This window comes from Semicossyphus pulcher, unplaced genomic scaffold (genome assembly GCF_022749685.1).
Source record: "Semicossyphus pulcher isolate SPU_LCO1_2020_fin unplaced genomic scaffold, fSemPul1.0.p SCAF_13, whole genome shotgun sequence".
NCBI lineage: Eukaryota > Metazoa > Chordata > Actinopteri > Labriformes > Labridae > Semicossyphus > Semicossyphus pulcher.
In genome coordinates this window covers 26153157-26167631 of record NW_027211637.1, presented here as the reverse complement: position 1 = coordinate 26167631, position 14475 = coordinate 26153157, and the positions used below count along the sequence as shown (strand labels likewise).

Sequence of the window (14475 nt, the reverse complement as noted above, 5' to 3'; positions counted from 1 at the left end):
AACAGCTGTTTGCATATAAAACAAGAGACCAATTTAAAATAATATGTCGCACATGTGCCTTTAGAGGGCTCAGTCTTACTGAAGTATATAAATAGAAAAGCTTAAATGATCCAAACAAATATGTTCTGCTTTTTAGTAATAATGTAACTTGTTCCACTGAGTTCTCCAGATTCTTAAAAGTGCATCTTTTTCACTGAATAAACTGATTCAGAATATATAAACACACATTTTAAATGGTGGGATAAAGATGCCCATTCGCTGAAAAGGCCATTCTCGTACAGTTTATGTACAGCTAGGTTTAAATCATTGTATCACAATTATATAAGTTAACAGATAAGATAGAACTTTACAATATGGGGTTGAAAACAGCCTTCGTGTGTCAAATAAACACGATTCTGTAGAGTGAAGCTCGAACATCCAAGTGTGACACAACAAGTGCTTGTGCTAAATTTTTGGAGCTATTACCTGAATAGTGTCATCACTCGAGAGAATGACTAAATCCTAATTCTTTTACAGATCTCACACAAACATCTTGTACATATTGCCACTGGGAGTATGCCACTGGTAAATATGCACGACAACAGGAATACTGAGCTCATTTGGCCTAAAATAATCAGGCAACAATGATGTAAAACAAAGAAAAGCAGAACATCCTCAGATTAAATAACTATTAATAGATTAACTACTAGTTCTTCAATGACAGAACAGCTTGTGTTCATTATTTTCCTCCTGGTTCACCTGCTATATCCTTAAATAAAACTACTACTTTTTCTTGCCCAAACAAAACACGTGAAACGAAAACGTCCGAGGTGTACATGAAGGCAGCATAAAGGATGCACGTCAACACCGCTATTGGCACTCATTTGTGTCCTTCACAACAAAGTCCCCGCCCCCAGCCTATTCAGAAGAAATACTCAGGAGTGACATTGTAGTTAGTTGGCTCCACCACGCTGAGGCTCATACAGCCCGGGCAGCATCTTTCACTCTCGGTTCGTTTCTCTCTCTCTCTCTGCTGGAGGAAAACAGCCCACTGTTTCTACTCTCAACGCGTCTTCTGTGAGCTCAACATGACGTTCAGGAGGCTGAAGAAGGTGAACTCAAGCGGACCAGACACGACTGGACCCGCATCCCAAGACAACGACATTTATTTCCCCTCGTCAAAGTCAGACAGCTGCAGGACGAAGGACTTACCGACAAACTCCTCAGAGGTTTACAACTACAAGACTCTGGCTTACTCTGGAGGGACTCTGCCCAGAAACTTCAAGAAGGTAAGAAGCACATGTAACACTTTTTAAAATATCTTTACTGTGTCTTTAGCCTAAATATATAGATGTGTTCTGATAGTATTAGTTATTAAAAGCACCCTTAAAGTTATCCTCTCTGCATTCTTTTAACTCCTAAATGTTCTAAAAAGACACTTAAACTTGCTTAACATCAGGTTTTTTCCAATCTGCAGGCTGAATAATTTAATGATTGTGTTGTTGGTGTTGTTTTACCTGCCAAAAGAAGGATATTATTTATGCTATGGTTAGTCAACCAACAATTTGAGGTCCTAAATGTTCATAAAAGACATTTAAACTTGCCTGTAATTAAGTTATTTTCCAATCTAGACCAGAATAATTTACTACTTTGCCTTTTTATTAGCATTAAATCATGTCTAGTATAAGTTCTGTTTTCACAGTGGATTATCAGCACTTTTCTGTTGAATTTTGTGGTTATTTTCCCCACCAGAGGGACGATTGAATGTGTAATTATGGCAAGACAACTCTTGAACTTTGCATAACCCTATCTGAAAGTTGGAGTCTGGTGTTCTGTGGCATCAGTCTGCTTTCATATGTAGTTTTGTTGCTCATGGTGTATCTGCAGAGGGCATCTCACTGAGGGCCAACAGTAGCCCAGGCAGGGGGCAAATGTGGACCACCCAAACACTGAATCCCTGAGCTATACTGCTGTGTCAGGTACAGCAGGGACCTGTTCAGTACGTCATATGTGGACTTAAATGATGATAAGCAACAAGTTCTTTAAGTCTTACACTTATGCACTTACATAATAAGTACACACTGAAACTGTAGTAATATAGTCTGCTGTATGATTGTTGATTTCACTCTGCACTTTAGTTTTACGTCTCTACTATAAACAATTGATTGTTTGCAGGATTAATCTGTCAGTTGTTCTGTCTGTAAAATGTTGACCAGTGTCCCCAAAGCAAATGTCTTGTTTTGTCCACAACTCAAATATATCACATTAACAATCACAGAGGAGTAAAGAAACCTGACATTACTCACTTTTAGGAAGCTGGAATAAGAATATTTTGCCCCTTTTTCAAAATAAAATGCTCAAATTAAGTACTTGACGGCCCTTAGAGTTGGTAATTCATCTCATCGTCGTCAACTAATTGATTAATTGTCAAATTGTTGCCAGTCTGCTCTCTAAATGTGGCCTTTATTTCAAAATAAAAGCGCACTGACTGAAGATAACCTAATCTAAGATAATCAAATCAAACGTTTAAACCTGATAACGGCATCTTTGCCTGGATTAGTTGAACTATAATTGAGGAGCAGGGGTCCAGACTGTCTGCCCCCTCTTCTCCTGATGATCCAGGATGACGGCGGCTTTAGCCGTGTTGCGTAACACCGGCTGAAAGTTGGGACAGTTTCAGGGTCATTTTGCACGTTTACATGCTTTTATGTCTCTCCTGAAGCTCATTTGATTATTTTTTGTAACTTTATTTCCTTTGGAGATTCTCGCAAAAGTGGACACCCCATTTGACGAGTAGTTTTTACTGTTAACAAAGGCCCAGTTATCCACAAACCTACATACATTTACATGTGTCCAGTAGCTGCAGTGGAGGGCTACAACAGTGCATTGTGCGCACACAGGCACAGGGATCCCGCTCCAGCCGCCCCCATCCGTCCGTCTCTGTGGGTATTTGGGAATAAATGCACTCATTGAGACTTCGGCGGGACAATTCTGTAAGTGTTGGGACATAAAGAAAGCAACATTTTACTACCAGGGAGACTGTAGCACAGAGCGGCCTTTCATGGGAGCTGCATTTGAACATGATTGAGTCGGAACAGACGAGGGTTGATAGTGAGAGATTTAGTGGACAGATGCCTTCCTTATTTACACAGCCAGGTAGGGCCGGGTCCTGACCTGATGTCGACTTGAGTTTTCACTCAATGCCTTTATTGTGAAAGGCTAAGTGTTCACCATCGTGGCTTATTTGTTTCTTTTAATAGTCTGTACGAACTGCTCCAAATGGGGTTTCAGATAGGTCAACATTTAGGAGGAGAGGATAAGAAGCAGCTCTTTTTGTTGTGAGTGTAGGCTAAATTTAGGCGCTAATGTGGAGGTAAACAAAGAGCAGCCAGACTAGTTTCACCTCTGATGTTTCTGTGCTGACATAATACCCCAGTGGCTTAAAAACATACAAACACACCGCCACCATGTGCGTTGGATCAGGGTTGCTCTACCGGTCGAGGGACTGATGTTTACAGTGGGTGTGTCAGGGAAATGTTGTTTTGGGGAATCCCTCATGAGTAATCCTCCTTCAGCGTCACGCAGGTGTCTGACACGCTCCTTGTTTCGTTTTCTCCTCACAGGGCGCTGGGCTGCAGAAGTGGAAACCCCTCACGCAGTCACCCGAACCACAAAGGTAAAACCCCCCCCTCATTCATTTCAGTCGCCCTCTTCTTCCGTCTTCCTCCGAAACGGCGTCATTACGCACTCATCTTGAGGTTTGGTCATGAATTTTCATGTGTTCCTCTGATGATGGGAGATGGTGGTACAATGACGTCCCTCAGACCCACAGACTCTTGAACTGCACATTCAGGCGTGACGTCCAGATCGCCGCCGGACACAGAAGAAGTCCTGTGCGGCCTGCAGAGATATCTCGTTATGCAATTTAGATAAGGCTGCACATGGAAGAGAGGAACTCAGAGTTGGACGCAAATATGTTGTTGACCTTTTCCTCGCCCTGGTCCTTTCTTTGTACAAAAATACTGTGTTAGAAACAAATTCAAATTCCCGGTATAGATGGGCTGAAAATCCTACATTAGTTTGCTTTGAAGGGTATTTTACACGTCACCAGTACACACGGGAAGATCTTGATCCAGATAAGTCTAAATCAGTGGAGCACACTTCAGAATTCAGATCATCTTTAAGCCGACCTTTTCTAGTCTTCCGATCAAAGCGCTTTTACTCTACATATCACATTCACCCTTTCACACACTCATTCACACGCTGATGGCGAAGGCTTCTATGCAAATCCCCAGTCAGGAACTAACTGCATTTATAAACCGTTGGCTGTTTGGGTTTCAGCGTCTCGCCCAAAGACACGTCAACATGTAGACTGTAGCAGTCAGGGATCGAGCTGCCAGCCGACTCTACCGCTAGAAAAACCATCCCTGTGTAGATAAGGGCGATAAGTAACGGATAATATGTCAATCATTGTCTCTCTTCTGGGATCAAAAACATCAGAAAACTGTGGGAAATGTAAATCAGATGTCTTCTTTTGTCCGACCAGCAGTTAAACATTAAAATATTCAACTATGTTAACAGAAAAAAGTAGAAAATCCACAGTTATCCAATTTGGTTGCAAATTCACTGAATCGTTTCAGCTCCGCATTGATCACTTTTGTCTCTTTGTTCTGCTCCTTAATCACGAGTTAGATACTCACAACTTTAACGACTACTTTTTAATCAAATAAAAGTATTTTCTTACATTTAACAACAATTAACCATCAAACGGTCGGCTTTTTTTGCTTGAACAAAGGCCTAAACTATTAATTGAGGATCAAAATAGATGCTCAACAGAGTCTGGGACTACTTCATCTCACAGTTCATGTTTGTTTAGTAAAACTTTGAGGAAGTCAAAGGATATGAAACGAGGGGAAGTCTGCAGCCAATACAGAGAGTTGGTTGAAAAAGTGACAAAAAGCATCTCTGTGTTTTTCAGGAAGGTGGTGGTCCTGGAGAAGAAGGAGGAGGAGTCGTTTGGATTCGAGATCCAGGTAAGCGGATTAACAGCGACGTGTTGACAGAAGAGAGGAGGGTTCTTAACCTCTCGAGTGCCATTTAACAGGATTTCCCAGATCGGCCGCGCCTCTGTCAGAGGATGATGATGCTCGAGCGACTGAAGCGTGTACATCTTATCCTGTAAATCTCTTAATCCCGGCATTTGCCAGCGGGGGTGAAAGGTCGCTCATCAGTCAAATAACTCGCTGATGTTAGTCCCATGACTCGAGGAAAGTGGCGATTTCTCTCTCGCTGTTATTATTTTTAGCCGTGCGGTTTGCTCACACGCCCTCCGTGTAATACCTGCTTCACTCTGCGCTCGCAGACGCTTCGCACATTTGACCTCAACATCTGTGTGATCTCTCTGATTCGCCCCGGAGCGCTGCCGCACAATGCAGGCTCTGTCGTGCAGCGGACTCCATTTTTTTAAATGGTTTTCTGAAAATGATTAAATGTTGATCTTTGAGTGTCTGGAAGTGGAAGTACTGAGCACAACATATTGTTCTATTTGCGTTTCGATGGAGGTTCCCACCCTTCCTGTCCGCCTGTGCCCTGAAGGAAGTGAGATCATGAGGGTCAGTTAGAGGATTAAGCAAGAGAGACAGAGGAGTTTAACTTCTGTTCCTCCCTCGGCGCCTGTTATTTTAATCCAGCTCCTGCATGTAAATGTGATATTTGCGTTTCGGCTGTATTTGCATGCTCCTGTGTTTATCTTTCCGGCTGCCGAGAAGGAAGCAGCAAACACAGGCAGATCTGAATCACTTCAAATTTCCATAAGAGACTCTCATCCAAGTTGGAGTCTCTTTTTTTATAGAAACACTTGACTGTAACAGATGGAAAGTTTGATAACTTCCTTTTACGAGACAGTCTCTGGACCTGTTTGTTGAGGGACAGGCCCGGAGTTTCAGGCTCCCTCAGCAGCGGCGTTCAGACGTCTGACTGATTTATGTGACGGGGGGGGAAGTTTATCTGTGGCCTTCAGTGACCTTCTGCAGAGAGACCGAAACAAGGAAGAGCATGCAAATACACGTGGAAGTCACGAAAACTGTTTCCAAGACAACAAAACATCAGAGACACAATGAGCAGGTGTCGGCTTACAAAGATGTTCTGCTTTCAGAAAGCTGTTCCTAGTTGCTGTCTAGCTGTTTCAAAGACTGTCAGCCCCATCTCCTCCTACTACTGTACCAGAGTCCATCATTCAGCCCGTACTACTGTGCTGTTCCACACTGCTGTCTATCTGTCACTAACCGGGCCAAGCTCATACGCATAACAAACACGGCTGCCAAGATATTTGGTCTCCCCACACCCAGTCTCGCAGAACTCAACAGCAGGTCCAGGTCTAACCCTAACCCTCACACTCCCACTCAATCACCACCTCACCCCATTACCCTCAGGACGCAGGTACAGGACTCCCTGTGGATATACACGGAGCCTCATTCACCTTCATTAGACTTTAAACAACATCGTATAATAAAAAACTGTGATGCAGACTCGCAGCGCTGAGAGGGGGAGAGCACGAGCACGGAGGGAGGGAGGGAGGGGGCCCGATGATCCTCTACAGCTCTGTGTGAAATATATGAACCACACAGCAGACTGGAGGCTCTGTTAACAGTGACTGACAGACAGACAGACAGACAGACAGACAGACAGACAGACAGATCTGTGTGATTAAACGTCTGTGTCCTCCCCGCGCTGCGTTATTATAAACTGTGATGAACTGATGGCAGGTCACAGCTCCTGCTCGTGTCATTCACAGCATGTGGAGATGTAGTTTGTACTTTATAGTGGCTGTGTGCGGAAATACCTTATTGAGCCAGGTCCAGAGCACGAGAAACACGCAGATCTCTCTTTAGTGAACCAACAGCGCATGTCACGGAGGAAACATTTTAAATAAACGACAGACAGAGATTCGACTCGTCGACTTTCAGGGGGCAGCCCCACTAAATAATATCCTCAATACAATAAAAGACAGTCACAAAATATCTGTTTTGAAGTGAAAAGGCTGTGCAGTAATGTGCAAAATATTAACCACTGACTTCAAAGGCTCACAGTATGAGGAACAGAGAATATGCTCACTGTAAAGAGACAGGTACTCTCTAAAAGACGTGTGTCTATTTGACTCCTACATCCTCATTTTCAGTTAAAGGCAATATGAGAGTACTGCGGTCTGATTTCACTTTTGAAGAGGGAATCCTCCAGAGTTCTTTCGGTGTGGAGTTTTCTTACTGCGATGCAGCACAGGGATACTAACACCAAGAAGGAATATTGGACCAAAAAGACAGGAGCCAGAGGAGACATTTATGCAACTTAAGGGAAGGTTTGTTGGGCGTTTATCCCCAATCTCTCTCTGCAGTCAGTTTAGAGGGATTACTGTGACCAACAACCCTTTTAACGCACGTGTGGGCTTGTCAGTGCTGTTAAAAGTTCCACTACATAGAAAAGCTGAACCTGTCCTTTAAAGGCCGATGTAAGAAGAAGTCTGTAAGCAGATTCTGTTCGATAACACTTGAGGAACAAACCTCGTTCTTCCTTCATTCAGTGGTTTATCAGCGTATCACTGCTTCATGTTAAAGCTGCTGACATCAGGGAAAGTTATGTAACACAATTCCTTAAGATAAAGATAAAGGAAGTGTTTGTAAGAGTATTTCAGTGTCTGATGTGTCGTGTGATTGTTCTGTCTCCTGTCAGACTTACGGCCTGCACCATCAGGACCAGAACTCAGTGGAGATGTGCACGTTCGTGTGTAAGGTGCATGACGACAGCCCGGCGCAGGAAGCGGGACTTAAAGTTGGTGAGTTTTTCAAACGTTTGTGGTTTTATTTGAGTTGTTATGAAGCCTGAAATAACTTGGAAAAACAAACATAATAGACACGAGGGGAAGTGAGCGTGTCTGGACGGTTTGGCTCAGCTCGTCCTCGGTCAGTGTTTGCCAGCTGACATTTGTGTGCCGTACGTCAACAAAAGCTCTCGTGCTGTTTAGGGAAGTACAAATATGAGTGTGTGCCCACTCATTTTCCAGTCAACAAACAAAGTTAGCGAGTGGCTATTTTAGCCAAGGCGTATTTGCCAGTTCCTCTCGCCAATGTGTCAGACAGTCCAGCAAACACAACTCTTAAAACACCACTTTTAAAGGGAGTGTTATCTTTGTTTTGTTCATTAAATCCTCACAGATAGAAGCAGTTAAAAAGGCAGCAGGTGAACGGTTTTCTAATCATTGAAGCGAAGAAAATATTAGCGAGGCCGCTAAAGTTATCTCTGTGCAGTGGTTAAGCACTTGGCTTCTATAAATGCTCTCTGGTTTTCAAACCTCGTGACCGCTCAGTCCCAATCTGGCCTCTCTCAGCGTTTCGTCTTCGCCTGTTCTCAAACCGCTTCTGCTGCTCCTTCCTCCGTCCAACCTGCGTATGTCACTTCAGTTTCACTTCCTACATTCCTCACATTGCTCGCTCTATTGTTCCCCGTGACTTCATCGCTCGAAGCAGATTTCAGGCGGTGCTTTTTGAAAGGGGAAAAAAGAGGCTTTGTGCCGGAGCTTCACAATAGGCAGCTGTCACGCCTGAGAGGTCACATCACATCTAATGATTCTGAAGAAGAAAGGTGTGACTCACCGATAAATAAACAGACATTAACAGGATAAATCCCTTCTTAGGAGGTGACAGTGACGAGCTGTTCGCCACGACTGCACACGCACACATGGGTTTTTCCACATTTGTTCTGCACATGTGTGGAGGTTTAATTTAGAATCAGAAGTTGGCTGCAGATTGTCGTAATTGAAGCCACAGAGGATTGAAGAGCATCCTGACCTTATGGCTGCTGGTTAACACACATGTTGACTGTCTGTGTGTGTGTGTGTGTGTGTGTGCAGGGGACACCATCGCAAGTGTGAACGAGGCCACCGTGGAGGGATTTCTGCACAAGGAGATCGTTCAGCTCATCCGGGCGTGCGGAAACACACTCAGGTACAGACGCACGGGAAGCAACAGAAGCAGAGGTTCTTTAGGAATAAAAGCATTTGTCATGTATAAAATAATTGCTCCATTGTCTATAGAGCCACAGCGATAAGCTGAGGGTCTGGTGTCAAACCTTTACAATTTCTAAGTCAGTGAATGTTGAGTGAAACTGCTAACAAGGCTATCATAACTTAGGCTTGTTATATTTATTCCCAGGCAAAATGTATAAACTGCAAGAGGAACATATATTAACAATATTAACTTATTTAGCTTATGTTTAGTTAAATCCAATATATAGTATGTGACCTCATCTGAACTGTCAGTGTTCGGTTAGGGTTAGGTTACTTTATTTGTACCTGTTTGTAGGTTTGCTTTAAAGTGAGTGAGTCTGCTCCTTTCACACACACACAATAGACAGCACAGACGTGTAAAACATGATACATAAAGTGACAACAGTGCTCAAGACTAAAAGAGGTAACCCTTAGTAAAGACAAGATAAAAATATGCCATCAGTAAAAACAAGGTAAAAAAACAGATAAACTATTAATAAAAAAACAGGTAAATAAAAGCAAGATACAAAAGAAATGTGCCATCAGTATAAACAAGATAAATGACAACCCTGGTGTTTCCTGTTTCAATACTCAGTTAAGACAATGTTGAACTTACTTTACTTAAATTTGAACAACAATTAAACCTGAATAACAACAGGCGTTCTGCATATTGCTGCAACTAACAGTTATTTTAATAACATTCTTACCTGCTGGTTATTTTCAGGATTAATCAATTATCATTTTGACTATAAAAAGTTTTGCAGGAAAAACTACTAAAAGGATTAAACAGTCTTTTATTTAAGTAATCGATAATCGGAGCGCTGGTTTGGCTCAGTTGGTAGAGCAGGCGCCTCATGTACAGAGGTCACAGTCTTCATCTCACTGATAACAGGTTCGACTTCCGATCTGCCGATCATTTGATGCATATCACTCTCCACTCGACCATATTTCCTGTCTCTCTTCAGCTGTCCTATCTAATAAAGGCAAGAGCCAAAAAAATAATCATTTTAAAAAAAGTAATAGATAATTGTTGCAACTCAATTGTTGCAAGGTTATGCTTTTATATACTGGTTGGAAAATGTGTTGTTGGGCCATGTTGGAAGGCAAAAGTGTTTATAGTTTATAGTGTTCCTTTGGGCCTCGATTAAATGCCGACTGAGAAGTCGCCCCGTGCCTTGTTTCTCACCTGTGCACAGCTGACTAATCAAAGCGTGATGTTGCTGTGAGGTCAGATATGATTCTGTTAAGTTTCAGAAGCCATTTGACCATCCAAAAAAATAGTTTGGATAAAGAATACAGGCATCTTTAAAAGTTTGAAAAAATGTTATATTGAAATTAATTTTTTACATTTGGGGTTTTTTTAGAAAAGGAAATATCTGGCAGTTGAGCGGAGATGTTTAATCTAAACCACACTCTCCTCTTCCTCCTCCGCCTCCGCCTCCTCCTCCGCCTCCGCCTCCGCCTCCGCCTTCTCCTCCTCCTTTTCAAAGATTAAAAGGACTGTTAGCGCGGCCCTGTTAGACATGAGGTAAACCACATCACAGTGCCAGCTCAGGCACAGATTTTATAGACTGACATCATCAAATTATTCTTACAAGTTCTCATAAACTGTTAAAGTGAAAACGAGCTCTGTAAGTCGCTCTCGCGCTCACGTGATTCAAAGGATTTGCCACACTGAAGCGTCTCCAGTGGAAACTGTATACGTTCCTTGTCCTCCCCCCCTCTCTTGTAAACGCTTGACACCAGACCCATTCCCGTCGCCGCCTCATGAAAGGAGCCTTTCATATGGTCGGACGTGTTCTTTAAATCGCTGTTTTCTGCTCTTGTAGTTTTAACAAGTGCTTCCTGTTACACTTATTAATCCTGCTGCCTTCTGGTTTCACACTTACAGACTGGAGACGGTTTACAGTGACTCAATCCGGAAAGCGGAGCTGGAAGCCCGACTGCAGTTTCTGAAGGTGAGATTACATCTTTTTTTTTTTTACTGTTGCAGCCACTTGTGTGCCCACCAACCACACACATTACGAAACATGCCACATATAGACGCCGCCCCCCCACTCCCTTCACACCTGTCTCCCCCGGCAGCACCACCTGTTGCATCAGCAGTTCCTCCAGCAGGCTCGCTGATGGCTGCACACATTCCTGCCTGTAAAGTGGCTCGAGAGCGAGCGCGCTTTCCCCCCCAGATTACAGCAGCTGTCCCGCTCTAATCCACCCGCCTCCGAGAGCCGCGACACAGCCGCTTCCTGAGAGACTAATCCCACGTTTTTAGAGATTAACGTGTTGATGCCGAACACATTCGACGTGCTGTAATGGTAGATGTAGATTTCACACTAAACGTGATAACAATCTAAAAACACCGACTGAAAAGAACTCCCCAAACTCATACAGTCATATTTATGTTTAATTGCATGTTGGTTAGTGGTTTCCTGGAATGGCCTCTACTCTTTCTCTTTCCATTAGCTTTAGCTTGTAGCTCCTGTTATGAGTAGATGCAGTTTTTCTGTTTCACACATGCCGTCATCATTTTGTAGAATAATTTCCCCGGCACAAAAGTTATTTATTTATTTGACGGATGCCCCTGCAGCTTTTGTTCCTTTAAAAAGTTACACATTAAAGTCACCAGATCACCGGACAAACTTGAACTGTTGGATTAATAATTCCTACATTTTTACAGTTTTTTAATTGTAAAAAAGTGACTCAGAGTGAAAGTCATCATCTCGAAGATTTTCATTTAAATAAATGTCTGTTAAGTCTCTATCTTATCGCTGAATGAGGCAACACAATGGTGATTGAGGCTGTGTCCGAAACCGCATACTAACGTACTGCCTACTACATAGTCAAACAGTATGTACTGCATACTGCCTACTAACCTGCCTATTAGGATGCCGTTGGCATCATACTCAGAGCCGTCTTCTCCGTATCACGTGACTTAATCGTTTACGTATGTCTGGTCTGATCTCCGGTCCATCTCCGCCATAGTAGAAGCTGAATAGCCGCAATGCATTTTGGGGCGGTTGAGTACAACCAGTGAGCTCCCGTCTCATACTCAAACAACTGGGCCAATCTAGTATACATCCGGGCATTTCTCACATACACAAAATTGCATACTATGAGATGGGAACGCATGACGTACTCAATTTTACGTCACGGTTAGGATGATTAGTATGATAGTATGCGGTTTCGGACACACCATGGGTGTCTGGTGTGACTTTCACAGAATAAATCACAAGCGGCGCCCAGTTAGTGACGCGTTTTCCATCAGCCAGCAGTGGTTGGTCTGCCAGAGAGGGTAGGCGGAGGTAAGCGGCTGCTTCTCCGCTCTCTGCAAGTGTTGCGAGTAAACAGTAATCTACTTTGGATGAACAAACAAAGAAAAGATGGATGACTACAGATACAACTTCAACAATAAGTGAAAATCCAAAGAAAAAGAAACAAACTCGACGCTCAGATGAAGCAAACAGTCTTCTTCGAGATTATAACTTTAAAGTTCCTTTGTTTTACAGACTGTGTCGTTGTTTTCTCGTGACAATCATGTAACATATATCTCTCTTCCTCTGCAGCAAACCCTCCATGAGAAGTGGGACGAGTATCGGTCGCTGATGGTGCAGGAGCAGAGGCTTGTTCATGGTAGGTCCTCATTTGTCTCATATATTCATATCACTTTATTTCATGTGGAAAATCCGCTCAGAATCGAAACAGCTTTTACATTATTGGGCATAAAATTAGAAACAAACATTAAGTGTATTGGAAAATATAAGAGTGATTGGTTTTATAATCTTGTAATCGTCCATTTTCAGTTGTTTTTCTCAAGCTTGTTTTCCTCCTACAAAGAGGGATCTAATCTGTTTTAATAGAGAATAAAACCAGCATTGTACTAATAGAATAAACATGTTTTTAGAGAGTTCAGCCCAGTTTGAATAGTTTCCTTCATGCCTGTGTGTTCAGCATTACATAACACTCAAATTTGTGGTAGTTCAGTATCCTGACTCTACCTCTCTGTCCCGTAGGCATAGTAATGAGTGATGCTGCCGTCTACGAGTCCCTGGAGTCAGCAGGCGTCTACGGCAGCCTCGGCACTCCCAGCCCCGCCACCGAGCGAGCCCTCCACTGCACCGGCAGCACCAGCAGCAGCGCCAGCTTCCTCAGCACGGCCACCGAGGACGACCCGCTCTACCAGACCTGCCTGTACCAGACGGACGGCTGCGTGGACTCGGAGAAAAAAGAGCAGCCACCGCAGCAGAAGCAGCAACGCCTCCGACCGGCCAGCGAGCTCTTCACGTCGGCCAAGACGCATCTGACCCGCAGCGCCAGCACACGCAGCTACATGAGGGGGTCTTCGACGTCGTCGTCGACTACCTCTGGGGAGAAGCAGGGAGGGTTCAACTCGCTGCAGAGGAAGCCCAAACAGAAAAGCTTCCGCAGACGCCTCCTAAAGTTCATCCCGGGCTTGAACAAACCGCTGGAGGAGGAGGAGAGCAAACTGTGAGCAGCAGGCTGAGCTGTAAAGACTTTAAATCACCAGTGACTGTCAGACTAGACTGCCAAAGAAAAAAGTGCAAGCAGCCCCAAAGAGTGAAGAGACCAAAGCATAATGGAGCCTCAAAGCTGTACATAAGTGTTGTTTCCATTTCCTTTAAATTATTTATTTATTTTAACACGTCTCTAATTTGTGTACAGAATGAAGGATGTTTTTACTGCATGCACCGACGTTTACTTTGACCCGTTACAAACTTTTGTAAGAGACAAGTTTAATAAATCATTTGGATTGATCCTGTTTTTTTATCCCTTCTGCTATCACGGCTCCTTAAAATAAAATATGTGTCATTTTAAGATTATATTGCTCGTTATTTTTGTGCAGAACTTGCAAGAAAAGCCGTGTTGTTCCCCGAGCCACAACAGTTTGTGGGAGCTGTAGCTGCCAGGGTTAAATTAGCGCTCAGACCTCGAGTTGTACTCACAATCTGTTTGTAATTTCCTCAGTTTGGATGAGTCCTGCTCCATGTGATGCTGTTAAATATAGCTAAGTTTTCACGGCTCCACTACTCTGTCTCTGCTATCACACGAGTTCTGGAGGTTAGACTGCGGTTGGGTTTGGTTTGAGGCTCTTTGTGGTGCAAGGTATCCAGAAAGGAGGCTGTTGTATCGGCTATGACACAGTTTATTGTTGGGAGAGGAGTGAGGAATGTGCGGAGAAAGGCATGACCCAAAATTCCAAACACAACCGCTTTCTTTCAGCTCCAGCGGACGAATGCCGATTCCTCCTCTTCCACGCTCCCATATTCCCATGGTGGCTTCAGTCGTCCAAGATCTCACTCCCTGTGTGTGTGTGTGTGTGTGTGTGTGTGTGTGTGTGTGTGTGTGTGTGTGTGTGTTTGGGCGGGGGTGGTGGCCTGGAGTCTTTTCATTCCTGGCTCCCAGCTGACCCATGAGGTCATGGTGGTCACTCTCTCCGTTGG

At 43.6% G+C, this 14475-nt stretch overlaps 1 protein-coding gene across 1 annotated transcript; it reads left to right on the top strand.

Annotated features, from left to right (window-relative positions):
* The first annotated feature begins 948 nt into the window (after nucleotides 1–948).
* Nucleotides 949–13836, top strand: tamalin (trafficking regulator and scaffold protein tamalin). The gene is made up of 8 exons (XM_069660968.1): nucleotides 949–1268; nucleotides 3603–3655; nucleotides 4958–5012; nucleotides 7705–7807; nucleotides 8882–8975; nucleotides 10908–10974; nucleotides 12580–12646; nucleotides 13027–13836. Exons 1-8 carry the CDS (start codon nucleotides 1068–1070, stop codon nucleotides 13503–13505), a joined length of 1119 nt encoding a protein of 372 aa, XP_069517069.1. The 5' UTR covers nucleotides 949–1067; the 3' UTR covers nucleotides 13506–13836.
* The last annotated feature ends 639 nt before the right edge of the window (nucleotides 13837–14475 follow it).